This window comes from Ranitomeya variabilis, chromosome 4 (assembly GCF_051348905.1).
Source record: "Ranitomeya variabilis isolate aRanVar5 chromosome 4, aRanVar5.hap1, whole genome shotgun sequence".
Lineage (NCBI taxonomy): Eukaryota > Metazoa > Chordata > Amphibia > Anura > Dendrobatidae > Ranitomeya > Ranitomeya variabilis.
Genome location: NC_135235.1, coordinates 108,246,160 through 108,273,496, shown reverse-complemented (window position 1 = coordinate 108,273,496; position 27,337 = coordinate 108,246,160). Strand labels below are relative to the sequence as shown.

Sequence of the window (27,337 nt, the reverse complement as noted above, 5' to 3'; positions counted from 1 at the left end):
CGTCACCGCTGCACTCTGCTCTCACTGTACGGCCGGATCTGTCAGAGCAGGAAGCGGACGGCAAGGGACCGGACGGACATCAGATGGTGAGCATGTACGTTTTTTTTTTTTTTACTTTTACGCTGGTAACCACGGTAAACATCGGGTTACTAAGCGCGGCCCTGCGCTTAGTTACCCGATGTTTACCCTGGTTACCCGGGGACTTCGGCATCGCTCCAGCGCCGTGATTGCAACGTGTGACCGCAGTCTACAACGCTGGAGCGATAATCATACGATCGCTGCGACATCACGGATCGTGCCGTCGTAGCGATCAAAATTGCACTGTGTGACGGTACCCTTAAGCAGGGACACACATGGCTTCCTCAGCTGCTGATTCCTGCTGGGGAGATTTGTGTGTCCAGGGGAGGAGGAGGCAGCAGCAGGGGCCAGGAGATCGCTGCATACCTGCCTGCATACCTGCCTGCCATGCTTGGACGCCTAGTGTTGTGCACACACAGGACCTGTGATGATGTAAGAAGTGGGCGGGCTGGAGCGTCACATGGCAGCTCAGAGCCCTCCCTCTTCTTGACATCATCACAGGTCCTTCAGGCTCTCCACTAGAATCTGCAGCTTCCTCATAACCTGTGCTGTGGAAAGGCAACAAGAGGGAGGTCCAGGGGCCGCCGGAGGGGTGAGTATATCCATATTTTTTATTTTAATTCTTTATTTTTTACATGAATATGGATCCCAGGGCCTGAAGGAGAGTTTCCTCTCCTTCAGACCCTGGGAACCATCCAGGATACCTTCCGATACTTGCGTCCCATTGACTTGTATTGGTATCGGGTATCGGTATCGGCGATATCCGATACTTTTTGGATATCGGCCGATACCATCCAATACCTTTGCGTATTGGAAGGTATCGCTCAACACTACTTATGGCGCAATCGCAATATACGGCGCAATTTTCCAATATAAGACATACCCCGAAAGTAAGACATAGTGGTAAAAGAATGTAGGACACTGTCTTACTTTCGGGGAAACACGGTATTACGCACAGTACTGTAGTTTTGGTATTGGCTATGAGTCATTTTTCAGCTCACTTCAGCTCAGGTCCAAAAATACCCAACCTTGCCCAGTAAACAGTGAAGGTGACCGCTAATCAGCTAATTAGCCCGATTAGTCAGATATCTTAAGGATAGGACATCAATGTTATATTTCCTAAAAACCTTTCAAGGTTTGGTAATCCCAAAGGCTTTCCATATGCTGTCCTATTTTGTGGGACAATGAGACCGAAGATTAGACCTTGTATGTCATCATATTGCACAAGATCTTTATGTGGCACATGGAAAACTGGAGCACTGAAGTTTTTTGCGATCTGCCAGTAGTTGAAATTCTATTTTATTAGTGATATTTGTCATCTTGGAGTTTTCATGTGTGGGTTGGTAATGGAGTTTGGTTTAACCAATAAAGTTGTAGTGAGTAAGAATGAAGGATTGTAGTATCCAGGTGGAAGGCGGTAATAAATGTTCCCAGTCATTTGTACATGTTAAGTCAAATTGTGTCCAAGTCGAAGGATTTTAGCTGGTTGTGCACGATCTGATGCCCAGTAATGTGGAAGTAGCAGCCCAAAGTGCCCCAACAATCATTGACTTTTTTTTCTCATAGAAAAGATGAAAATCCGATTAATCTTTGAAACAAAATTACCTCCCAACTATATTTCTGTATGCAATCTAAAGTAACCGATCTCTTCTTCATCATGTATTTTGGGCACACCAACCATTGTTTCCCCTTTTATTTGATTACATGCTTCAAGAATAAGGGTACAGACTGAAAAAAAAAAAAATTAAACATAAATGTTAAATTTTGGTTTCTAAAGATATTTAGAAGGTCTCTTGCTTTTTTTTATTTTTTTCCTTGACATTTCATCAAGATTAGCATCCCTCCATTAATAGCATGTTAAATATTAGCATCTTAAGTTCAGCAGATTATATATAAATAGGCTTAAAGACATGAAACACTCCTTGCACCTCCTCCCATTGACATCTGTCATTCGGTGCTCCATTTTATTTTTTATTTTTTAAGACCTCTAAACCCTTCCTTGAATCCAAGTGACATTGGTTCTGTTTCACCTTACAACACAGTAGTCCTAAATGGGTTGCCGGTAGAGAATAGAAGATTCTAACATTAGGGCATGGTGTTCAGGCTTTGGCCACCTCAATCCTTGCTCAGATTGCTTCATAATGGTCGTCAGGTGAAGGATTGTAGGAATTGGCGCTGAAAAAAAATAGGACAGTTGCAAAAGTTTGACATGTACCGTAACTCTATCTTTTCCATCCTTAGAAAAGTACAGCATATTTTGTCTGATTTGTGAAATGATCCTTGTAATTTGTTTTACCATTTGCTGAAGAATGCATGCACTGGATAATTAGTACCTGCAGAGCATGTAACAAATGGCAAAATAATAAGACAGACTGTCTGAAGTACATTTACAAAATCTAGAAATCCGAATAGACACTGTATTTGTTACTTTTTTTTTCTTGGAGTCTCATTCAGAGTACAGTGTCGGTATAGTTGTTGGTTGTGCCCTTTATTAGCCAAATCTGGCTTGAATCCTAACAAAGAGGTGAGTAGCCATTAGGCTGTGTGCACACGTTGCGTTTTTTCAGTGAAGATTTATCATAAAACCTAAAGGGTTTTCTGATGTCAGCAAAGTGAATGAGAATCCTGAAGTCTCATGCACACCTGGCTTATTTGTGACTTGTAGATTTTGGTGCAGATTTAAATCTGCAGGATGTCAATTCTATCAGCATTTTTGCGGCAGATTTCACCCATAATAACGAGTGGGGAAAAACTGTACCAAAAAGTCAAGTAAGAAATGTAGCTTGTTGCCTGTACATTTTTCATGCTAAGAGATGCAGAAATGCTTGCATCAAATACTTAACAGGTGCACACAAAAGGTTGATACATAAAATGAGAATAATGGGGATAGGGGAAAATATGTGTAAGTGGGTTAAGAGCTGGCTCAGGGATAGGAAACAAAGGGTGGTTATTAATGGAGCACACTCGGACTGGGTCGCGGTTAGCAGTGGGGTACCACAGGGGTCAGTATTGGGCCCTCTTCTTTTTAACATTTATTAATGACCTTGTAGGGGGCATACAGAGCAGAATTTCAATATTTGCAGATGACACTAAACTCTGCAGGGTAATCAATACAGAGGAGGATAATTTTATATTACAGGATGATTTATGTAAACTAGAAGCTTGGGCTGATAAATGGCAAATGAGCTTTAATGGGGATAAATGTAAGGTCATGCACTTGGGTAGAAGTAATAAGATGTATAGATATGTGCTTAATTCTAAAACTCTGGGCAAAACCGTCAATGAAAAAGACCTGGGTGTATGGGTGGATGACAAACTCATATTCAGTGGCCAGTGTCAGGCAGCTGCTACAAAGGCAAATAAAATAATGGGATGCATTAAAAGAGGAATAGATGCTCATGAGGAGAACATAATTTTACCTCTATACAAGTCACTAGTTCGACCACACTTAGAATACTGTGCACAGTTCTGGTCTCCGGTGTATAAGAAAGACATAGCTGAACTAGAGCGGCTGCAGAGTAGAGCGACCAAGGTTATTAGAGGACTGGGGGGTCTGCAAAACCAAGATAGGTTATTACACTTGGGGCTATTTAGTTTGGAAAAACGAAGACTAAGGGGTGATCTTATATTAATGTCTAAATATATGAGGGGACAGTACAAAGACCTTTCTGATGATCTGTTTAATCATAGACCTGAGACAGGGACAAGGGGGCATCCTCTACGTCTGGAGGAAAGAATGTTTAAGCATTATAACAGACGCGGATTCTTTACAGTAAGAGCAGTGAGACTATGGAACTCTCTGCCGTATGATGTTGTAATGAGTGATTCATTACTTACATTTAAGAGGGGACTGGATGCCTTTCTGGAATAGTATAATGTTACAGGGTATATACACTAGATTCCTTGTTAGGGTGTTGATCCAGGGAACTAGTCTGATTGCCGTATGTGGAGTCGGGAAGTAATTTTTTCCCTAATGTGGAGCTTACTCTTTGCCACATGTTTTTTTTTTGCCTTCCTCTGGATCAACATGTTAGGGCATGTTAGGTTAGGCTATGGGTTGAACTAGATGGACTTAAAGGGAACCTGTCACCCCCCCCCAGTCGTTTCAAACTAAAAGAGCCACCTTGTGCAGCAGTAATGCTGCATTCTGACAAGGTGGCTCTTTTAGTTGTGGGTGCTGTAACTTGAGAAATAATTAGTTTTATAATTAGCCTGAAATACCTGCTCCTCAGTCAAGTGGGCCGGCGTTTCCCCCCTGCATCAGATAGCACACAGCTGTCACTCACATCTTCTTGGCGCCGGGCGCTGCCCCCTCCTCGCCGCTGTTTCAAAATAGCCGGCGCCTTCGCTCTTATCCCCTGCCTGGCGCAGTGAACGCTGGCCGTCTTTCCTCATATGCAGTCCAGCTGACTGCGCCTGCGCGGCCGCCCTGCCTGTGAATCCCAGCCCCGCAGTGTGAATAAATCATAAGTCACTGCCATCTGAGCATCCCGCTGCAGGACATATCATGATCCGCTCACATGGCCGGCATCCCCGATTCCAAGGCGATCCCGCTGTCCACGCTGTTGGAGGAGGACATGGTGATGGATCTGAAGCATTCCCTGAAGTGCCTCCATGGTTCCGTCACAATCTCCTCCCGAAATTACATCATTTCCGGTCAGCTTCCAGCACGTCGCTTCTGGTGGAACGTCACGTGCGAGTTTTAAAGTGCTCCTTGGGGCTCCGCCGTGTACTCAGGAAAATTATGCTCCCGGCCGGGACAGCCTCTCAAAATCGGGACTGTCCCCCTGGATCCAGGACGGTTGGGAGGTATGAAATTTGCTCCCCACCATACACCGACCTCGTAGACACACGGCTCCACACACCTCATACACACACGGTTCCACTTTGTATGCCTCTTACACACACGGCTCCGCTCCGTACACTTCACGCACACACACGCTCCACTCCGTAAGCCTTGTACACATGCGGCTCTGCTCTGTACACCTTGTACACACGCGGCCACGCTACGTACACCTCCTACACACATGGCTCCACTCCGTAAACCTTGTACAGATGCGGCTCTGATCCATACACCTCGTACTCATGGTTCTCCGCTCCGTACACCCCGTACACATACGGCTCCACTCCGTACAAGTACACACATGGCTCTACTCCATACACCAAGTATACACACGGCTCCACTCCGTACACCTTACACACACGCGGCTCCGTTCCGCACAGATCGTACACACACAGCTCCGCTCCGTACACCTTGTACACACGGCTCTGCACCATGCACACACGGCTCTGCTCCGCACACCTCGTACACCCACGGCTCTGCTCCATATACCTCGTACACACGGCTCTGCTACATCCACCCTGCAAACCCCTCCTGACCCCACACAGACACTTCCCCCTCATCCAGCACCATGAGACAACCAGCAGCACAGCAGAGTCCTGCATACACAAGGACCCTGATCATGTGACCACTAACTCCTCCCCTCCTGTGACCTCATCACAGGTCCTGTGTGCACAGAGCAGCCATCTTCTCCCCTCTGTACAAGTCTGTCACTGTAAACTTGATTACTGTAAACGATATTTATAACCCTGTATGTAACCCCTTTCTCATGTATAGCACCATGGAATTAATGGTGCTATATAAATAAATAAATAATAATAATCTATGAGCAACCCGAGGAGATGCATGGAGAAGAGCGGCTTCAGCGTCAGGACCTGTGATGATGTCACGTGAGTTGGGGAGGGCTGGATGAGGAGATCCAGGACGGAGCCCTGAATAGACTCAGTAGCGTAGTAACTGAACCTGTGTCTCCAACGCAAATCCAGTTACTACACCGACAGAATCTGCCGCCCCCTCTCTTCAGGGACGGCAGTGCCGCCTGAGCCAAGGCGCTCAACTCGCCTCATGGTAGCGGCGCCATTGGTTGTAAGTACACAGTGCCATATAATATGATGATTTCAATATGTTAAGAGGATAAAAACTTTGATGGGAGTGCTTCTTTAAGTGCGGTTTTCCTGTGAAAGCAGGTTATTAACAGACTGTCAATAAATTTCTGATTGCTGGTCTTTTAATGTCAAACCACTTTAACCTATTGTCATGCTGTGACTGTTTGTGATTAGGGAAAGGGGCTCTAACTATCCCTGCTCCCAAATGTACCTCTAAAGGTGAGGAGGTTTGGGCCACCATCCTTGCTTTTCTCCTGTTATTCCCTAAGCTGTCCCCTATCCCTCCCTCAGGAGGCCCAGGACAGAAATGCTAGTGTATCAACACATAAGACAGATGGGGATAACAGAAGCAACAAACGCACACCAAAGTTAGAGAGGTATATAGGGAAGGATCGGAATGTACCAACCAAATGGGAATAGGACAATGAGGAAAGCCTACACCCAGAAACAGCACGCAACAATCTCCGGTAGCAACAACAATCTCCAATTCAGCACCACATCTCCAGTGATCTTCTAACCCCAGATCTCCCAGGAGGATGTGACACACTGGTGACAGCGACATGGCAAGATACACCAGGATTATTACACAGAGGGTGCCACTGTGGTGAATTTGCCACCCTTTCTGCCTCATTTGTCTTTATGTATGGTAATCAAAATTTTGAATATAATTAAAGGGGTGATAACCTTTTAGTTAACCAAATTCTTGTAGTTGTATAAAGCAATAAACGGATTTGTCACTCTGCCTCCGGGCTCCATTGCTGCTTTTGTCTTCCACTGCTCCAGTCTTTTTTGATGCTGACGCCTCATTGACAGCACATGTAACTGATGCACCAGCGATTAGCAGCAGAGGCCATGTGCTCTGTACCCTAACTACAAAGACTGCAGCATCGGTGGAGAAGTGTTGCTTGAGGCACGAGCGTGTGCAATAGCTCCTTTAATAAACCTGATTACAAATAGGCAGCATGGTGGCTCAGTGGTTAGCACTGTTGCTTTCAGCTCTGGGGTCCTGTGTTAAAATTCCACTAAGGACCACATATGAAAGGAGAGTGTATGTTCTCCCCATGTTTGTATGGATTTCCTATGGGTTCCCTGGATTCCTTCCATACTCCAAAGACATACAGATATGAAATTTAGATTGTGAGCCCCAATGGGGACAGTGATAATGATGTCTGTAAAGGACTGCAGAGTATAATGGGGCTATGTAAGCAAAGTATAATAATAAAACATTATAATTACACTAGGACCATTGCTGAATTATAGTCGTTACTCGAAGAAATGTCTCAGACCCTGAACCTGACTCATTGTAAGCTACATTTACTAGACAATGTCAAGTATAAATCCCATTACTCCATCATCCACAAACCAGTGGAGGTAAGATTATTGCATTTACTGGATGCTATTAATGTCCAGTTAAGATAACAAAAACTTTTAGACTTTCTGAAAAGGTTTCCAGGCCATTTATAGACGTTCTAATGTGGTTTCTAACCATTTTCTGTCTATTTTAAATTCTTCCAATTTTAGATACTTTGTCTGTTTCAGAGGATCTTACTGTATTACTGTGTTTGGGTCATTGTTGATGATCAGAAAAGTCTCAGCAATTGGTAAAGTAATACTATCATATAATTTATTGTGAATATTCAGCACAATGTCTGTAGTTTACTCTCGCACTCTGCGGTTACCTTTGATTTCATCAGCAGTCACAGTACATTGAAGAAAGGTCTAGAGGGACTGGAGTAATTCGTCTCATCGTATCTGGTTACCACATACACGGGCTGTGCTCGGATTCAGTAGCAACAGCTGCACCTCAGCCATGTGGGGGAATCCCACCACAATTATTCTCAATTCCTCCATACAGCCAAGTCCTGGGATTTTCTATGCTATTGGATGATCCATATGTTTATACTGTAGCGACGGTCCCTAAAATATATCAGTACAGCAGAGGTCCCATAATGGGGTCATGCAGGGAATGTAGTGTCCATGTACAGTATAAATGGTGTGTGACGACATAGAGCTTATTGAAGATAAAGAAAGGGTTCTATAACGACAAATCTCAGAAATGTTGATCTTTTGTAGCTAATTTACAAGTTGTTTTTACATTATGCCTTGAATTCCAATGGGTTGTACAGGAGTAGTAACAAAGGGTAGGGTTGGATAGGGTAAAGGGTCTTACTACAAAGTAGACGAAAGAGTACAATCAAAGTTATGGTACTACTTTTCTGCAACCTACTCTTTGGCTGAGCATACACATCTCATCCTGGCCTTTTTTTACCACTGATATTGATAACCTATTCTCAAGATGGGTCATAAACAGATCAGTGGTGAATGGATAATCGGCACCAACACTGATCAGCTGATACCAGCACTGGCAGGGTAGGATGCAAGCAGTGAACAGAGCGAAACACCACCACTGTGTAGTGCAGAGGTGTCAAACTGCATTCCTCGAGGGCCGCTAACAGGTCATGTTTTCAGGATTTCCTTGTATTGCACAGGTGATAATTTAATCACCTGCACAGAATGATTCCAGCACCTTGTGGAATGCTAAGGAAATCCTGAAAACATGACCTGTTGGCGGCCCTCGAGGAATGCAGTTTGACACCTCTGGTGTAGCCAGGTACTGCAGATCATCTATTTGAATACCTAACTCCTATATTCTCCATTTATTTGATACATTTATAGAATTTATTTTGCATATTTATTCACAGCACTTTACATACATTATCAACACTGTCCCCGACCGGGCTCACAATCTAGATTCCCTAGCAGTATGTCTTTGGAATGTGGAGGGAAACCAGAGAACCCGGAGGAAACCCACGCAAACACAGAGAGAACATAGAGACTCCTTGCCGATGTTTGCCTTGGTGAGATTTGAACCCTCGACCCAAGTGCTGAAAAGCAACAGTGCTAACCACTGAGCCAAGGTGCTGCTCAGAAGGTTATAAGTTCCCATGATAGGCTTTATTCCACTACCTTCTGGAGATTCATTTCCCCCAGAACTCAATTTGGCTCTTTTTATTTTTTATCCATCCAAATTTGGAAGATCGCTTTATGAAAATCAAAGTTACCTTTGCTTATACGCTCTTGAAAAATGCAGGACCCAAAATTGTCTGACAAATACCGGTATGTTAGACAGTCGCAGATTCCCCTACCTGGTCAGCAGATGATTGGAAGAAAGTTGAAGACTCCTGTTTTGCTACAGTGATGAGCGGCCATGATCTCCTAATCCGAGTTTAATCCCTAAACTCCATATTTTGTAATCTGGTCAGATTAAAGAAAATTGGAGCCTTTGTTTTGGACTCCTGTTTTAGATGCCAGGCGGATGTTGGAACATATATATACACGGTGTATGGGCATGTGCTCAAATAGCACCCCTTTGGTCGGAGTTTCTGCTAATCCTCATAATGACAATAGAGTACTTAATCCAGAAGTCTGATTCTTCTTCAGTATTATTGAATCTGTTTCCAGTTTATGTTTGTATGTGCTATGAAAGTGATGGTTATACCATCGGGCCCTCTTTCTCTGCATCGGATGCTGCTACATCACACATATACCTGTGCGAGCCACCAACGCCAGTTTGACAAAATCTGGTTTCGGTGGCTCGGTCAGGAGGACGTTATATAATTTGTGTCCTACTTCTCTGCTGTTATGCCTAGATTAGATGGTGGGATACATCATGATGCTGGTTTGGTTTGCTTGATATGTGAAAGTTGTTTTGTATGTTATATCTGCTTTGTTTTTTATTTTCTCTTTATTGGAAAATTTAAATATTTTAAAAATAACGAAAGGTAAAATATTTTCCCTCGTGAACAAAGTGTAGTAAGTGCATTACACTTCATGAGTTATGGTGGTGTGCTGCAAGGTGGAGCAGTAACGGGGCCTGATGCATTCACAACCTGCTGTCCGTGGGCTACTCAGAAGCCAGATGTGGCCCTGCTATGCATTATTTTTCTCTCGGCCTAGTGATTACCCCTTCTAATTTAATTCTTTTGAATCTAATAACATCCATCACGTCATTCTAATACATGCGGGTCATCATCTGGAAAAGCGTCCTACACAACGGCTACGTCAAGCAGACCGGATGGAAATAAATGTTGCATAAATTATTTGCAACCATTTGTTTTTTTTATTGTTTAATTATTATATGTTTTAGATAACAGTTAGGTGTGATCTAGGCTTCATTCTGTACAACAAGGACAATAAAAATCTTATCATGTGTCTTGTGTCTTTGATGCTTTGAGCCTATTGAAGGTACACATACAGAGGATACGCCATACCGGCACGGCCGATGCCAAAGTGCCCTCTTGGCATCTGTTAGATTAGCGAAGAGTGGAGCAAGCATTTGTGAACAACTATTGCTGCCAGCACCCCACCTATACATATACGCTCATCCACATATGCAGTGGTTGGAAAGAATAGCGGCTCCTTTAGCAAACCGCTGCCTGAAAAGTATGGCCAGCCGTAGGCTGCTCCATGACATTAGATCAATATAGGATGCAAACAAGTGGGAAAATAGATGGGATGCCGCACTGCCAATAGTCACCTAGTCGATGAGAGAGCAATAGAATATATTATAAACTCGTTTATATGTCAGCGTGTTTCGAAGTATGCAAAACTTCATCAGGACAAACCACAATAATCTTAGATCAGTATATTCTGTGGACATCAGATCGGTCGGTTAGAAGACGGTGCATGATAAACTAGATGAATCCTAATAGAACACACTTTATGACTTGGAGGCACAGAATGTTACCTACAATCAAAAAAAAGAAAAATAGGTACCTGTGTTGCCATTATTTAGGTAAATGCTGAACATATAAAGACACAGATTAGCTTCTGCCGTACTATACCAGTCCCATACAATGTCCTTTTTGAGGGGGTTTAGGGAAAAGTAGCCCCAGTTGTTGGTCCCTTGAAATTATCTTCCTAGAACTGTAGCCATGCGTGAAGTTCAGTTAATTTCTGTAATAAATATTAATTGGCCCGTCAATTCAATTTCCAGCAATGAGTCTTCCTTGTGCTGAGGCTGCATTTTCTCTGGAAAAAAAGTTAACAAAGGCCTGTTTTTCCATTCATTTGGGAGCTCTTTGTTTGTATCTGTCAAACAGTTTCTCATTGGAGCTACTTTGCTTCTGCTTATTCTATTGGCTTCCAGTGGAAATGCCAAGAAATTGGGATAGTGAGATTATATCGTGCAGAGCTAATTATTATTATTATTATTATTATTATTATTAGCATTCTAGTTTACCTGATTTCTAATTTATTTTTAATTTAAAAAATCTGCATGTCAATTTTACATTCTGTACCTCCTCTTTATATATATTTATACTGATCATTCTGCCTCTTTTTATTTTCCTACTTACCGTATGTGCAGTCACCTTTTTTATATGTATTTTTTTTCATGTTTAATAAAGAGTTTTTTATGCTTAAGGCTATGTGCACACGCTGCGGATTTTGCTGCGGATCCGCAGCTTATTGGCCTCTGCAGATTCACAGCAGTTTTCCCTGAGGTTACAGTACCATGTAAACCTATGGAAAACAAAATCCGCAGTGCACATGCGGAAAAAACTGTGCGGAAATGTAGCATTGTTTATTCCGCAGCATGTCAATTCTTTGTGCGGATTCCGCAGCGGTTTACACCTGTTCCATAATAGGAATCCGCAGGTGTAAAACCACAGGTGAAATCCGTACAAAAAACTAAAAAAAAAAAAAAAGCGGTAATTCCGCGGATTTACCAAAATCAGTCCAGAATAATCTGCAGAGTAATCCGCAGCGTGTGCACATACCCTAATAGTTTTGAGTCTTATACAATTTATATATTCTATTGACTTTTTATCAGAGGCTATATGTCCACGATCAGTAAGTGGCAGAGTTTTGGATGCAGCGTATTTTTGTTGTGTTCTAATCACGCAGGTGAATCCACATTCTATTTTGGAAATTTCTGTTGCGGAGACCAGAGAAATTGACCTCTGATAATGTGTGCAAAAACTGTAAGGTACTGCGGAATATGTTGGCGCTATATAAATAAAGAGATTATTATTATCTGCATGTCAGTTTCCACTGGTAATCTGCAGGTGCACATAGACGCACAGTGGACATGGGATTTCAAGAAATCCCATCCGTTTTTGACGAGTCCAAACCACAGCAGATCTTGAACATGGAAACGTGCCCTTACTCTTCCTTATGCATATATTTGCGTTTTGGGTACGTTCGTGTTATTATAGACATTACTTAGGAGTCTTGCTATGCTTGTATCCGGATCAGTAGGTAATCAAGGACCAGTAGTGCTGGACATGTAGGACAGTGGATGAAGCACCAGAGCCAAATTTGTGAGTCGCACAAAAACAGCAGAGTAATGTCTGCAATTTGGTACCATGTTGCAAGAGTGCAGTAACACACAGAGACAGAAGAGGTGAGCGCACAATGTCTATCTATATATCTATCTACAGGGTGGGCCATGTATATGGACACACCTAAATAAAACGAGAATGGTTGGTGATATCAGCTTCCTGTTTGTGGCACATTAGTATATGGGAGGGGGGAAACTTTTCGAGATGGGTGGTGACCATGACGGCCATTTTGAAGGTGGCCATACTGGATGCAACTTTACAAATGGCCCACCCAGGTGTATCCATATAAATGGCCCACCCTGTACATGTGTATATGCAAGCGTGTGTATACGTGTGTGCGCTTGCATAATATATGTGTGTGTGTATATATATATATATATATATATATATATATATATATATATATAATATGTGTGCGTGTGTGTGTATATATATATGTATATATATACTTAACAAAAAAGTGTGAAACAACTGAAATTATGTCTTACGTTCTAGGTTCTTCAAAGTAGCCACCTTTTGCTTTGATGACTGCTTTGCACACTCTTGGCATTCTCTTGATGAGCTTCAAGAGGCAGTCACCGGGAATGGTTTTCACTTCACAGGTGTGCCCTGTCAGGTTTAATAAGTGGGATTTCTTGCTTTATAAATGGGGTTGGGACCATCAGTTGTGTTGTGCAGAAGTCTGGTGGATACACAGCTGATAGTCCTACTGAATAGACTGTTCACAGAGTTCTAGCAGCAGACACATCTCTACAACAACTGTTAAGAGGAGACTTTGTGCAGCAGGCCTTCATGGTAAAACAGCTGCTAGGAAACCACTGCTAAGGACAGGCAACAAGCAGAAGAGACTTGTTTGGGCTAAAGAACACAAGGAATGGACATTAGACCAGTGGAAATCTGTGCTTTGGTCTGATAAGTCCAAATTTGAGATCTTTGGTTCCAACCACCGTGTCTTTGTGCGACGCAGAAAAGGTGAACGGATGGACTCTACATGCCTGGTTCCCACCATGAAGCATGGAGGAGGAGATGTGATGGTGTGGGGGTGCTTTGCTTGTGACACTTGTGGTGAAACACTACTTGAGTGGGTTGGGGAACACTCCCTTTTCAGTTTTTGAATTTTCACAAAAATTTAAAATAACCAATACATTTTGTTCAACTTCACAATTGTATTCCACTTGTTGTTGATTCTTCACCAAAAATTTACATTTGGTATATTTGTTTGAAGCATGATATGTGGGAAAAGGTTTAAAAGTTCCAGGGGGCCGAATACTTTAGCTAGGCACTGTATATAGAATTGGCTGTCCATATTGGTCTATAAAGACTGTTTATTATATCCATAGTCATGATATTTAGTTTTCTTATTGACCTTTTATGGTAAATAATGTTGTTAATATCTTACCACATAGGGTTTTTTTAATGGTTTTTTTGGTCTCTCCGAACTGTGGTTTTAATGTATGTTATTAAAATTTGATATAATTTTGCTATGAGGATTAGTGTAATTTATTAATTATATTTGGTGGTAATCATAGGATTAAACGTTCTTTCTCGGTACTGCCAATAATTGGACTTAACTATTTCAAGTATGAGCTTAGTTTTCCAGTTTTGTCTCAACATTTAGGTTATTATTGGTTGTCTGAGGAATGTTTTACCATGCTGAATACACTTGTGCTAATTATCAAGACCTGATTGCAATTGCCGACCAATGACCTCTCCGATGTGCTCAGTGGGAGCCAAGTCCAGAGGCACTGCAGCACTGAGGAGAAGCAGGGTGCTGCTGTGGAATGTGAATTTAGCAGTGGATATTACTGCCAATAGAGGGGAAGATGGGGATGAAAAAGGACACAAAGGTAGAATAGAAATATAATGATCTTAATCTGTATATTATCAAGAAGTTTACATTTCTTGTGCTTTGGAAAAAATAATGTGATTGTGGGAGTAAACATTTAGTGTCTATTGGGTATCTCGGAAGAAATCCCTCATCTTAGTGTGCCTTCAGGAAGACATAATAAGGGCACTTCTTTTGTGTCCATAATGGAGATGCAATAACCGTACCTTCTGTTGATCATTAGAAGCGGACTTAGAGCATCATATAAACCTGTAGAGCTCGATCTCCAGAACTGCGGGAGGTCCTGGTGTTTTATGCATAATAAGGCACAAAACAGCCCCCGTATTATGCCTGTTCGTAAGCTTCATTTGGCTCAGTGCCCATTGTGTCTGAGCCTTGTGTCGGCATTACTTTCTGGAAGATTTGCAGATGTATATATCTGCTGGAAGGCTCTGATGTACCCCACTGTATAGGTTGTGCAGCATCATCCTACATTGTCCAGATTCGCCCACTGTACCATAAATAAAATATATATGTGTGTGTGTATGTATATATATATATATATATATATATATATATATATTTATATTATACATATGTTTTAGTTGTGACCTTGTATAGGAAAGCCAGTATTCTGTGCCTCACTGTTAAAATGAAATAAAATATGTTAATGTTTTCTTCCACCCTGATGGAGGCCACAAGGACACGCTTCTGGCCTCCATCACGTAAATCGAGACCTATGGATAGTTTTTCCCAAAGTATATTCCAAATGTAATCCTTAAATGTCATGTGCACAGAGCCTTAGATGAACCCCACAGATATACTGTCATTTGTTAGAAATCCCAAAAATGAACAAAGGCCGGCAACGTCTCCTTTTCCAGTTAATTTCCATAGTAACTACAATAGTGTATACACGCTGTCTTGTTTCCATGGCAGCTGGGAAGAGTGACGGGAAGCAGATGATCTGATTGGTGCTCTCTGCACTTACAGTAGACAAGTGGTTAATTTCATAAAGGGGAATCACTTAAAAGACCTCGGTTTGGGAGTGCAGAAGCACTCGATCCTATAATTTATCAACTGTTTTAATGATCCACTCCATCCCGGTATCCTTTGTTTTTAATAAATTCCAAAGGTTTAACCGCCATTATACAGCGTCAGTCTCTGTCTCTGACATGTTTATTTTAGTTACCGTAATCTTTGTTATTCCCATGAAATAAAAATTTTTTCATATGCTTGCATGGATTTGGAGATTGGATTTAGTCTCCTTTGAAATGAATGGGTGAAATCCGCAATGAAAATTGACATGCTGTGGATCTAAAAAAAGGAAAGAAAATGCACCAAATGCTCTTATTTTGATCCCCCCCTCCAACCAAAAGAAGTGACCGAACCAAATTTGTAAATCTGACGTGTCACTTTGTGGTAATTTTCAGGCTATTTTATCGTGACACATTATGCTTTATATTAGTGGTAAAAAAAAATGTTGCCACATGCGCACAACATTTGCCATGTTTCTGCCTTGCATAAGCCCCATCTTTAAAATATACTTGTATTTGTTAGGATGTTAGAGGGTTTAATTATTTAGCATTAATTTTTCATTTTTTTTCAAGGAAATTTAGAAGTCCTATTTTTTTTTTGCCCCCTGCACCTTGGAGGGTGATTATTCAGTTTTGAAACCATTGTATTGGAAAACCTCAAAAGTGAGACCATTTTAAAAACCACACCCCTCAACATATGCAAAACTGCTGTTGTGTAGTTTAACCCTTCGTGTACTTTTCAGGAATGAACACAAAGTGTGCAATGACAAGAACAAAATATTTTATTTTTAAAATGTTGCTACGATCTGAAAAGGCATCTATTGCGGGCAGGACCCTAAGGCCATTAGAGTAAGTTTCCACAGTCAGTAAACGCTGCGGATTGGACGGTTCGTACAGCCGCAGCGTCCAGTCCGCAGCATCCAGATGTTACAGCATAGTGGATCGGATTTTATGAAATCCCGTCTCCACTATGCGTGCACAGACGCCTCCGGCTTCCCTGTGTATATGCACATGCGGCGCGTCTTTATAGACCGCAGCAGGTCTGTTTATCTTGCGGAGACGTTCAGTCAATTCAATGAAGACATCCGGAATCACCGCGCGTACCAAAGCCGGCAGCGCTTTGGATGGAGCTGCGTCCAAAGCGCTGCCAATACTGACCATGGAAACATGCCCTTACTTGTCCTTGGATCACCATGGCATCCATCAGGACCACAAAATCACGATCTCAGGATGCCAGTGGGGTAAAGGAGGAAGCCCGCCACGCTCGGTTAGCCATCTAGATGCCATTGTCATTATTGAGAGCAGCATCTAAGGGGTTAAACGGAAAAACTGCCAAAACTGATTGTGGCTGATGCAGAAGAGTGTGGACTATAGTGTACCTCTGACAACTTCTGCTTGTTCACCCATCGCGGGATGCTATACTTAATGTCAGGTCAGTAAAGAGACAGATTAGTGATCACTAAGGGGTTAAAACATCTGCAGATATAATGTTTTCTCTGCCTGAATTGTACAGAACAGATATTCGTTTTATATCAGTAATGGATGTGCACAAATTCCACTGAAATGGAATAGATGCATAAAACAATACCCACATCCCATGTTCTGTTGTTTGGAGGTTGAGGTCTACCCGGTCTCGAGTCCTAGGGAAAGGGTTAAGAGTATATGCCCAATATGCACAAGGGTCGTATTTGTAGCAGATTTTTACTATCCAGATTTTGTGGACTGAAAATCTGCATATTATGGTAGTAGCACGGTAGATGAGATGTCACCAAATCTTGTTCATAAGCTGCAGAGAAAATCCGCAAAATAAATTGACCGGCACTGTGGTGTTCAGACCCTCAGCATGTGACATTATATTGTGGATTTTATCCTTCGCAATGTAAAGGGGGAATTGTGTGGAAAATCTGCAGACTTTCTTCTGTATAAATTTCACAGTGGAAGACTACAGTGTGCACATACCCCTAGGGCAAAGATACATGACAAACTTCTCTCCATTTGCCTGGTCCGCTCTCTAAAACTGGCCCAATGTCTGCCATTATAGGGACCATTGTCTGCCATTACAGGGACCATTGTCTGCCGTTATAGGGACCATTGTCTGCCGTTATAGGGACCATTGTCTGCCATTATAGGGACCATTGTCTGCCGTTATAGGGACCATTGTCTGCCGTTATAGGGACCATTGTCTGCCGTTATAGGGACCATTGTCTGCCGTTATAGGGACCATTGTCTGCCGTTATAGGGACCATTGTCCGCCGTTATAGGGACCATTGTCCGCCGTTATAGGGACCATTGTCCGCCGTTATAGGGACCATTGTCTGCCGTTATAGGGACCATTGTCTACCGTTATAGGGACCATTGTCTGCCGTTATAGGGACCATTGTCTGCCGTTATAGGGACCATTGTCTGCCGTTATAGGGACCATTGTCCGCCGTTATAGGGACCATTGTCCGCCGTTATAGGGACCATTGTCCGCCGTTATAGGGACCATTGTCTACCGTTATAGGGACCATTGTCCGCCGTTATAGGGACCATTGTCTACCGTTATAGGGACCATTGTCCGCCGTTATAGGGACCATTGTCTACCGTTATAGGGACCATTGTCCGCCGTTATAGGGACCATTGTCTGCCGTTATAGGGACCATTGTCTGCCGTTATAGGGACCATTGTCTACCGTTATAGGGACCATTGTCCGCCGTTATAGGGACCATTGTCCGCCGTTATAGGGACCATTGTCCGCCGTTATAGGGACCATTGTCTGCCGTTATAGGGACCATTGTCTACCGTTATAGGGACCATTGTCCGCCGTTATAGGGACCATTGTCCGCCATTACAGGGACCATTGTCTGCCATTATAGGGACCATTGTCCTTCGTCGCACAGTAATGGGGTCACCTGGTCCAGTGAGCCCCAAGCCCACAATCTTGTGCACATACCATGTGGAATCCATTTCACCCAGGACCTCCATGCAAAGCTCCAGCTAGTGATGATGTGATTTCCAGAAGGAGGTACAATATTTCTTATATTGTGATTATATTAAAATTCAGATATCATCCATCCCCCTGATACACATTTATTCTACAGGTGCTTCTCACAAAATTAGAATATCATCATCAAAAAGTTAATTTATTTCAGTTCTTCAATACAAAAAGTGAAACTCATATATTATATAGAGTCATTACAAACAGAGTAATCTATTTCAAGTGTTTATTTCTGTTAATGTCGATGATTATGGCTTACAGCCAAAAAAAACCCAAAAGTCATTATCTCAGTATTTTAGAATACTTTATAACACCAGCTTAAAAATGATTTTAAAATCCAAAATGATGGCCTACTGAAATGTATGTTCAGTAAATGCACACAATACTTGGTCGGGGCTCCTTTTGCATCAATTACTGCATTAATGCGGTGTGGCATGGAGGCGATCAGCCTGTGGCGCTGCTGAGGTGTTATGGAAGCCCAGGTTGCTTTGATAGCAGCCTTCAGCTCCTCTGCATTGTTGGGTCTGGTGTCTCATGTTCCTCTTGACAATTGTCATGTCGGACGCTGTTCAGACCAGGTCGTTCGACAGACAGCGGTAATTCCGCTTTTGACCACTATTTGCTCATTGGCGTCGGCTAGATTTTATCTAGCTGTTCCAGGGTTAATTTACCTGATCCTCGCATTGGAGGCTGGGCCATGCCCATTGCCTTTAAATAGTTCTCCTGATCATTTGGGCGTCGCCGATTATAGCTTCTGTCTTGTGCGTTGTTGTCTCGGTCTGGAGAGGAGAGCTGTTGGTTGGAGTATCGTTGCTGGTGGTGTATTTTCCTTTGTCTTATTTACTCCTTCCTATATTTGTATTTATTTTGCCCTGCACATTTATAGTGTATTCCTGAGTGTCTGCGGCGTGGTGTATATTTTCCGTTATCCTTGTCTGTGCTAACTGTGGGAATTGGTGTATTACATCTTCACTGGGTGGTGGGCGGAGGTTTCAGCCTAGGGCTGAGCTCAGGAGACAGGGTGAGGTTCGAGGCCTGGACATGCACACCTTCAGTGTAAACTCCAGGTAGAGGGTCAGTCAGGATTTCCCTAGTCTGAGGGAAATTGCAGGGGCCCGGGTTATTAGCTCTCGCTCACCAAGTCTCCCTGTGACAACAATACCCCATAGATTCTCTATGGAGTTAATGTCAGGCAAGTTTGCCTCAGAAGCCATATCAGAGGGACACATGGATGTACACGGACATAAAAACTGATACAGATGACCTTATGAATGAAAATCGTCTGAAGATTTTTTTTTTTTTTTTTGTAGCTGATTCTTTCCCATCTAGTCCTGTTCTAATAAATACAGTTAGGTCCATATATATTTGGACAGAGACAACATTTTTCCAATTTTGGTTATAAACATTACCACAATGAATTTTAAACAAAACAATTCAGATGCAGTTGAAGTTCAGACTTTCAGCTTTCATTTGAGGGTATCCACATTAAAATTGGATGAAGGGTTTAGGAGTTTCAGCTCCTTAACATGTGCCACCCTGTTTTTAAAGGGACCAAAAGTAATTGGACAGATTCAATAATTTTAAATAAAATGTTCATTTCTAGTACTTGGTTGAAAACTCTTTGTTGGCAATGACTGCCTGAAGTCTTGAACTCATGGACATCACCAGACGCTGCGTTTCCTCCTTTTTGATGCTCTGCCAGGCCTTCACTGCAGTGGTTTTCAGTTGCGGTTTGTTTGTGGGCCTTTCTGTCTGAAGTTTAGTCTTTAACAAGTGAAATGCATGCTCAATTGGGTTGAGATCAGGTGACTGACTTGGCCATTCAAGAATATTCCACTTCTTTGATTTAATAAACTCCTGGGTTGCTTTGGCTTTATGTTTTGGGTCATTGTCTATCTGTAGTATGAAACGACGACCAATCAGTTTGGCTGCATTTGGCTGGATCTGAGCACACAGTATGGCTCTGAATACCTCAGAATTCATTTGGCTGCTTCTGTCCTGTGTCACATCATCAATAAACACTAGTGACCCAGTGCCACTGGCAGCCATGCATGCCCAAGCCATCACACTGCCTCCGCCGTGTTTTACAGATGATGTGGTATGCTTTGGATCATGAGCTGTACCACGCCTTTGCCATGCTTTTCTCTTTCCATCATTCTGGTAGAGGTTGATCTTTGGTTTCATCTGTCCAAAGAATGTTCTTCCAGAACTGTGCTGGCTTTTTTAGATGTTTTATAGCAAAGTCCAGTCTAGCCTTTTTATTCTTGATGCTTATGAGTGGCTTGCACCGTGCAGTGAACCCTCTGTATTTACTTTCATGCCGTCTTCTCTTTATGGTAGATTTGGATATTGATACGCCGACCTCCTGGAGAGTGTTCTTCACTTGGTTGGCTGTTGTGAAGGGGTTTCTCTTCACCATGGAGATTATTCTGCGAACATCCACCACTGTTGTCTTCCGTGGACACCCAGATCTTTTTGCATTGATGAGATCACCAGTGCTTTCTTTCTTTCTCAGGATGTACCAAACTGTAGATTTTGCCACTCCTAATATTGTAGCAATTTCTTGGATGGGTTTTTTCTGTTTTCGCAGCTTAAGGATGGCTTGATTCACCTGCAAGGAGAGCTCCTTTGACCGCATGTTTACTTCTCAGCAAAACCTTCCAAATGCAAACACCACACCTCAAATCAACTCCAGGCCCTTTATCTGCTTAATTGAGAATGACATAACGAAGGGATTGCCCACACCTGCCCATGAAATAGCCTTGGAGTCAATTGTCCAATTACTTTTGGTCCCTTTAAAAACAGGGTGGCACATGTTAAGGAGCTGAAACTCCTAAACCCTTCATCCAATTTTAATGTGGATACCCTCAAATGAAAGCTGAAAGTCTGAACTTCAACTGCATCTGAATTGTTTTGTTTAAAATTCATTGTGGTAATGTCTGTAACCAAAATTTAAAAAATGTTGTCTCTGTCCAAATATATATGGACCTAACTGTATAGTAGGACCGGGAGCGCCCACATCCTGCCACGCGCTTTCTTTACTACTGATCGCACTTGTACACACTGCTTTTTGTAGCGGTTGTGTCTGGTGTTTTTGCTTTGCTCCATGCACATGAATTTGACAAAGCCGCAATTTCTAACACAAATACTGTGAAACATAAATCATTTCAAACTAAGAACCAGTGAGCAACATGATTAAAAAAAAAAGGAATAGAAAAATAAGGCGACAGAGATGGCACCACCATCACAGCCATTTCAAACTGGTACAAAATGTTAAGCCTGTATAGCCCCTTTAAGGTATTCCCACGAGGCGTTGCTGTGTATTTGCTTGTGGGAAATGCACTATGTATTAGGCCGAGTTCAGATGGCCATATGTGGGGAAAAACAACAACAACAACAATGAGCCAGTCGTATCCGTAAACTGGCCGATGATACTCTCGTCAGAATGAGCCTTAGATTGGCTGCTTTGTGAATTCCGTTTCGTGAAGGTTTGGAATTCGCAGCTCACCGGTTTATGCTGCAGATTTCACGTTTTGATAAAAGGTGAGCGGAAGCTCCAGCTGCTTTTACCGCTGCAGATATCCGCTGCCAGCATTCTGCAGCCATAAGCTCCCCTGGGCACTTGCCCTTAATGTATGGCGAGCTGCGGGCAGAACTTGCTCCAGTATATAGCGTGCTGTCATTTTTTTTTTCTTGCAGTCTCTGCATGTGTTTAGAGTGGAATCTGGATTCCTTTGTAGAATAAAACTTTATTTTATTGTGGATTTATTAACCGAATGTACACAAAGAATGACAATTGGAAACCCATTTCAGATGTGATTGCATAAATCTAGCATTTGGCCTGATAATGCAATTTCCCGCTAGTCCACCTGTTACCTGTTTGCTGATCGTAGGTTACCGCTCATTAATGCTTTGGAATCATTATTTAATATGTCTTGATAACTGCATGCTTTCTAAACGTATTATTAAGGCCGGGGTCTCACTAGTGTATCGCAACGGATGTGATAGGCTAATGACACTCGGCTCAAACTCTGCTGCAAGCGAGAGCCGAGTGTCATTTTACTGTGAACCGATCCTCTCGCATGAGAGAATCAGATCCCAGTTGAGAACAAGGAAAGGGTAATCTCTCCTTTTTCTCCATTGCCCATCTTGCTGTATGTCGGACTGCACTCGGATGTTATATGAGTGCAGCCTTGATGTTTTGCACGCACCCATTGACTTGATGGGTGCATGTCACGCGACATACGCTGCCAAATGCAGAATGTTGCATGCCGAATCAGCATGAGAAAGAAAGTCGCAGATCTGCTCTGCCTCATTGAATAACACGGATCACAGTGGAGTGCAAGAAAATCTCGCATAGCACCCCTACATATTAAACACCATTGTGTGCAAGTCCAAAAAGTGATTATTTATATATTTGGTTAATACCTAGTAGTATTCTCAGAGATACTCCATCTATACCTGTTACTATTCTATGTTTCTTATCAAAATGATGATGCTGCTCATTTATTCACTACCTGATTTTTAGTTGCGACTGAAAGATGTTGCCTCATGTTTTTTTTGTTATATATATTGTATGTGTGGATGTGTGTATATATAATATATAATTTTTTTTTTTTTTTTTTAGTATGTGTGTATTATCTTCTCTAGAATTGTGTTTTGCATATCTATATATATAATCTAGTATAATGCTCTTTTATATCGTGCGTGTTGACACGTGTTCTTACTGAATACTCCATAACATGTAAATGACTGGGGTTACTTTGGGCCATTTATTCTAAATGGATGCACGTTGGTGACCATGCAGTCCATAGGTGCCAGCCCCCCGGCTTAGGTGGCCATCCCCAGTGAGCCTTATGATGCCGCATATTTAATGCGGTTGCCAACACAGGACTGGTTGCAACCTCACGGCTCAGGAAAGCACTAGTTGGAGGCGGGGGCAGTGGGCCTTGAAGGAGGATAAAGAGGAGCACATACATTATTCATCCATTGCCTCTTCTCACAGGAATCAGCTGGAGGAAGTGCTCTGGCCACACTCCTCACACTTGCTAGCCCCAGCCGGCTTTTAACAAGCCCAGGCAAGTCAACTTTTCCTCTTCCTCTAGCGGCAAATGTAGGGCAGACGACAGATGTGCGCGGACCTCATCCTTTTAGTCTGGATTACCGGAGTCATGCGAGAGGAAGACGCTTTAATAAGGACACTCTGATGCATTCATGTTGGAAAATGAAGCTTCAGGTAGGGGAACGCTTTGTCAGCAGCCATTTATTATTCCCCCCTCCTGGGCTTATGGCAGATGGGGATAATCCTCTCCTGCACAAGTCAATGGTCTTTCATTACTAGCACTTGCTTAGCAGTAATGTTGCAGACGACTTGTACCTTTTGTGTCACGGTGATCGTACTAGCAGTGTATGGCGGCACATAGATGAAAGTTTCCTGCCCATCAGGTTGCACTCCTAGCTGGCATATTGCCGTGAGGTTGTAAGATGGGTCCCGGTATTGTTTGCAGATGCTGTCCTGTGCGTTGGCACTGTATATCCCAGGGGATCCCCGGAGCATCTACCGTACACAAAGGCTCTTTGTTTGGCGTGTCATTTCCTGCCTGCTTCTGCCCCTGTCATATCTGTGCTTTGCTTGCTTTGTATGCCAGTGAGAACGATGGGTGCTGTATACTGGTGCAGCATGGAACAATATGGAATAGGGGCACGAGAGAATAATGATGTAACGGTACAGCCTGTGTACCCAGCGGGACATGTTATGCCAGTTACCTAGAGGAGAATAATGACATCACTGCACCATGGAGAATTCGTGAGCTTTGTGTGCAACCTCCAGAGAGAAGGTGGATGATCACATGCCTGATGGGAATAGGTGCCTCCTGTATACCAATGCAATGCCCGGCAGAGCTGGCACCACACGCGGCCCCCATAATGCCCCCTTCATGCCAGGGTCTGAGGCTGTTTGCAGTATCTTCCTTGTCTCCGCTGCCGGCAGACACTCTAGTCATCGGAGCGCCTGTTTATACTGATTTCATCATTTCACCTGTTCTCCGGGAAACACTTCATTAGAGCCATGTTATATCCGAGAATCCGCCTCGTACTCCCCTAAATTTACCGACAAATCTGCACCTAGTTAATATTTAACTCTTTGTACTACATGGTTTACACATTGTAAAAACTCTGAAGTCCGACAGACCGTGATCACGGCGGGGCCAAATAACAAACTGTTTACGTACTTCACTCTGCTACGTCTAAATGGTAATATTTTACGCGTCTTAATATTAAGGTGTTAGAATTTCCCAGGGTTATGTGACTTTGGTTTCTATACTTAGATCCTTTTGGGGATTGGCTTTGCAGGGGGCAGCCATGTTCGATCACATGGGGATTACATTGCTGTCTACCCTTCATTGTGTGCGTGTTTGTACACACAACCCTATTTTGTTAATAGCAGACTTCCCTAACACCTCCCCCCTCCATCCCCAGGGAAGAGGGGCGTCTATGGGCTTAAACATATGATACACCTTTCTCATTGATAGAAACTGACCATTGTAAGGACAGACAATGGACAAAGGAACTAAAGCCCAAGTCTTTTATCATGAAGGTGTTGGTATCTGCCCCTGCTGTGATCCGTATCTCTATTGTTTGTTGGGTTGGAGGATGGAAAGAAGTTTGCAGTTAAAGCTTACAATTAATCCAATTTGGGACATGGTTTCTCTGTGAGCAGAGATGCAATGTAATGATCAGAGCTAAACTGTAGCGAGAGATGGGCTGTTACAATCCGAGATGCGAAATAATAGCTGGAGATGCACTGTAGAGACCAGATATACAATATAGCGACCAGAGATGCGATATAATGTCTGGAGATGCACTGTAGAGACCAGATATACAATATAGCGACCAGAGATGCGATATAATGTCTGGAGATGCACTGTAGCGACCAGATATACAATATAGCGAGCAGAGATGCGATATAATGTCTGGAGATGCACTGTAGCGGCTAGATACACAATATAGCGAGCAGAGATGCGATATAATGGCTGGAGATGCACTGTAGAGACCAGGTATACAATATAGCGACCAGAGATGCGATATAATGTCTGGAGATGCACTGTAGCGGCTAGATACACAATATAGCTACCAGAGATGCGATATAATGGCTGGAGATGCACTGTAGAGACCAGGTATACAATATAGCGAGCAGAGATGCGATATAATGTCTGGAGATGCACTGTAGCGGCTAGATACACAATATAGCGAGCAGAGATGCGATATAATGGCTGGAGATGCACTGTAGAGACCAGGTATACAATATAGCGAGCAGAGATGCGATATAATGTCTGGAGATGCACTGTAGCGGCTAGATACACAATATAGCGAGCAGAGATGCGATATAATGGCTGGAGATGCACTGTAGCGACCAGATATACAATATAGCGACCAGAGATGCGATATAATGTCTGGAGATGCACTGTAGCAACCAGATATACAGTATAGCGACCAGAAATGCGATAGAATAGCTGGAGATGCACTGTAGCGACCAGATATACAATATAGCAACCAGATATGTGATGTAATAAATGGAGTTGCTCTGTAGTGACATGAGATGTGATGTAGCTACCAGATATGTGATGTCATGACTGGAGATGCTCTATAGTGACGACATGCGATGTAGCATCCAAATGTGTGATGTAATGGTCCAAGTTTCGATGTAATGACCAGACCTACAATATAGCGATCAGAGATGTGATGTAATGACTGGAGTTGCTCTGTATTGACAAGAGCTGTGCTGTAGCGACCAAATATGCGTTGTAACAACCAGACATACAATGTAACCCGTAACATTTACTGTTTCTACAGCAGCCAATTAATGGGCCTGTAATTAGGGCAACCGTTAGGTGACACTGGGCTGAGCTATACCGTTCTCTATGGTCCATGGCAATCCATCTGATATTCATTTTCCAAGGCTTTAGAAGCTGCCACATATTTAATATAGTTTTTCTAATATTCCTTTGAATTTAACCCTCTCCTGACATTGCACATCCAGGCCTTACTAGTTGCTCTGAATTTATAATACACACTACCAGCCCACTAGCAAAGAAAATTTCCATATGTTCTAGTTCTCTACTCTTACATGCCCATCTACTTCTATGGGGACGTCCAGGATTAGGATCGGAGTCTGCGTTCTCCCCTGAGTCTGATTTTGCTGCTTCTTCCTATTCCGATGATGCCCAGTTCTGCTGCTTCTTTACAAAATATTAGTTTACTGTTTACATAACTAGATATTAGCTAATATGTGTAGCTATTGTAAATTAAAGGATCCAAATCTGTTTGCAGCATTTGGACTGCTGTGTATTTGCTTTTGCACGGATTCTATATAGTAGTATAAGAATATCCACGTTGGATCATGTTACTGTTTCGTCTGTATCTAGTACTAGGTGATATAATATTTATCCGAATCATTTTTCATATAGTAATTATTCCCACTGCCAATCAAAGCCGCTGTGTCAAGAGATCTTTTCTTTTCTTATCTTGTAATTTTGGCAAAAATCTTTTATCTCCTATTCATAGGAAACTGAATAACTTTCTGATTGCTGGGGGGTCCAATCTCTGCGACCCACAGTGATCCTGCAGAATCTTGCATGGAAGTGTAAGGTGCGCATGCTCGGCTTCCACACTAGTCATTTGTCAGTGAGACTGCTGGATATAGCCTGTACTCGGCTTTCTCCGGCAGTCCCAAAGACAATGAATGGTGCACAGGTCAAGAGCATGTACCTCCATTATATTCAAGACTCTGTAGAGCCTATTTCTCAGATTCAAAGCCCCATTGTCTTGATCGTAGGGGGTCCCAGCCATCAGACCTCCGGTGATCAGCAAGTAATCTGATAATCTCATGATACAAGATAACTTACAATATTGGGAAAACCCCTTTAAAATGTCCATAGACATTAATTAACTGTAGGCGGGATGCTCTTTCATAGTTGACAACTATCGATTCCCCCATATACATGGACAGTCAGTTTGGCCGACAAGGGAGAATTTCTTACCATGAAAACAAAAATATTGGGTATTAGGAGACCATGTATGGCCAATAAAACGCCAGAGGAGCCAGAGGACCGCAGCTCCTGATTACTCCTACTCT

At 42.7% G+C, this 27,337-nt stretch overlaps 1 protein-coding gene across 7 annotated transcripts in view; it reads left to right on the top strand.

Moving 5' to 3' along the window:
* MARCHF8 (membrane associated ring-CH-type finger 8) overlaps positions 1 to 27,337 on the top strand; it is a 284,339-nt gene that overhangs the window by 156,258 nt on the left and 100,744 nt on the right. Inside the window, exon 1 of one of the 7 annotated variants that reach the window (XM_077259091.1) lies at positions 23,077 to 23,440. The exons of 5 other annotated variants lie outside the window; for them this stretch is intronic. In XM_077259091.1, coding sequence (XP_077115206.1) covers positions 23,411 to 23,440 — 30 coding nt within the window. In that variant the 5' untranslated portion in view covers positions 23,077 to 23,410. Of the gene's footprint in view, positions 1 to 23,076; positions 23,441 to 27,337 lie in introns of those variants that run through there. One more of the 7 variants, XM_077259088.1, reaches the window with a different exon arrangement.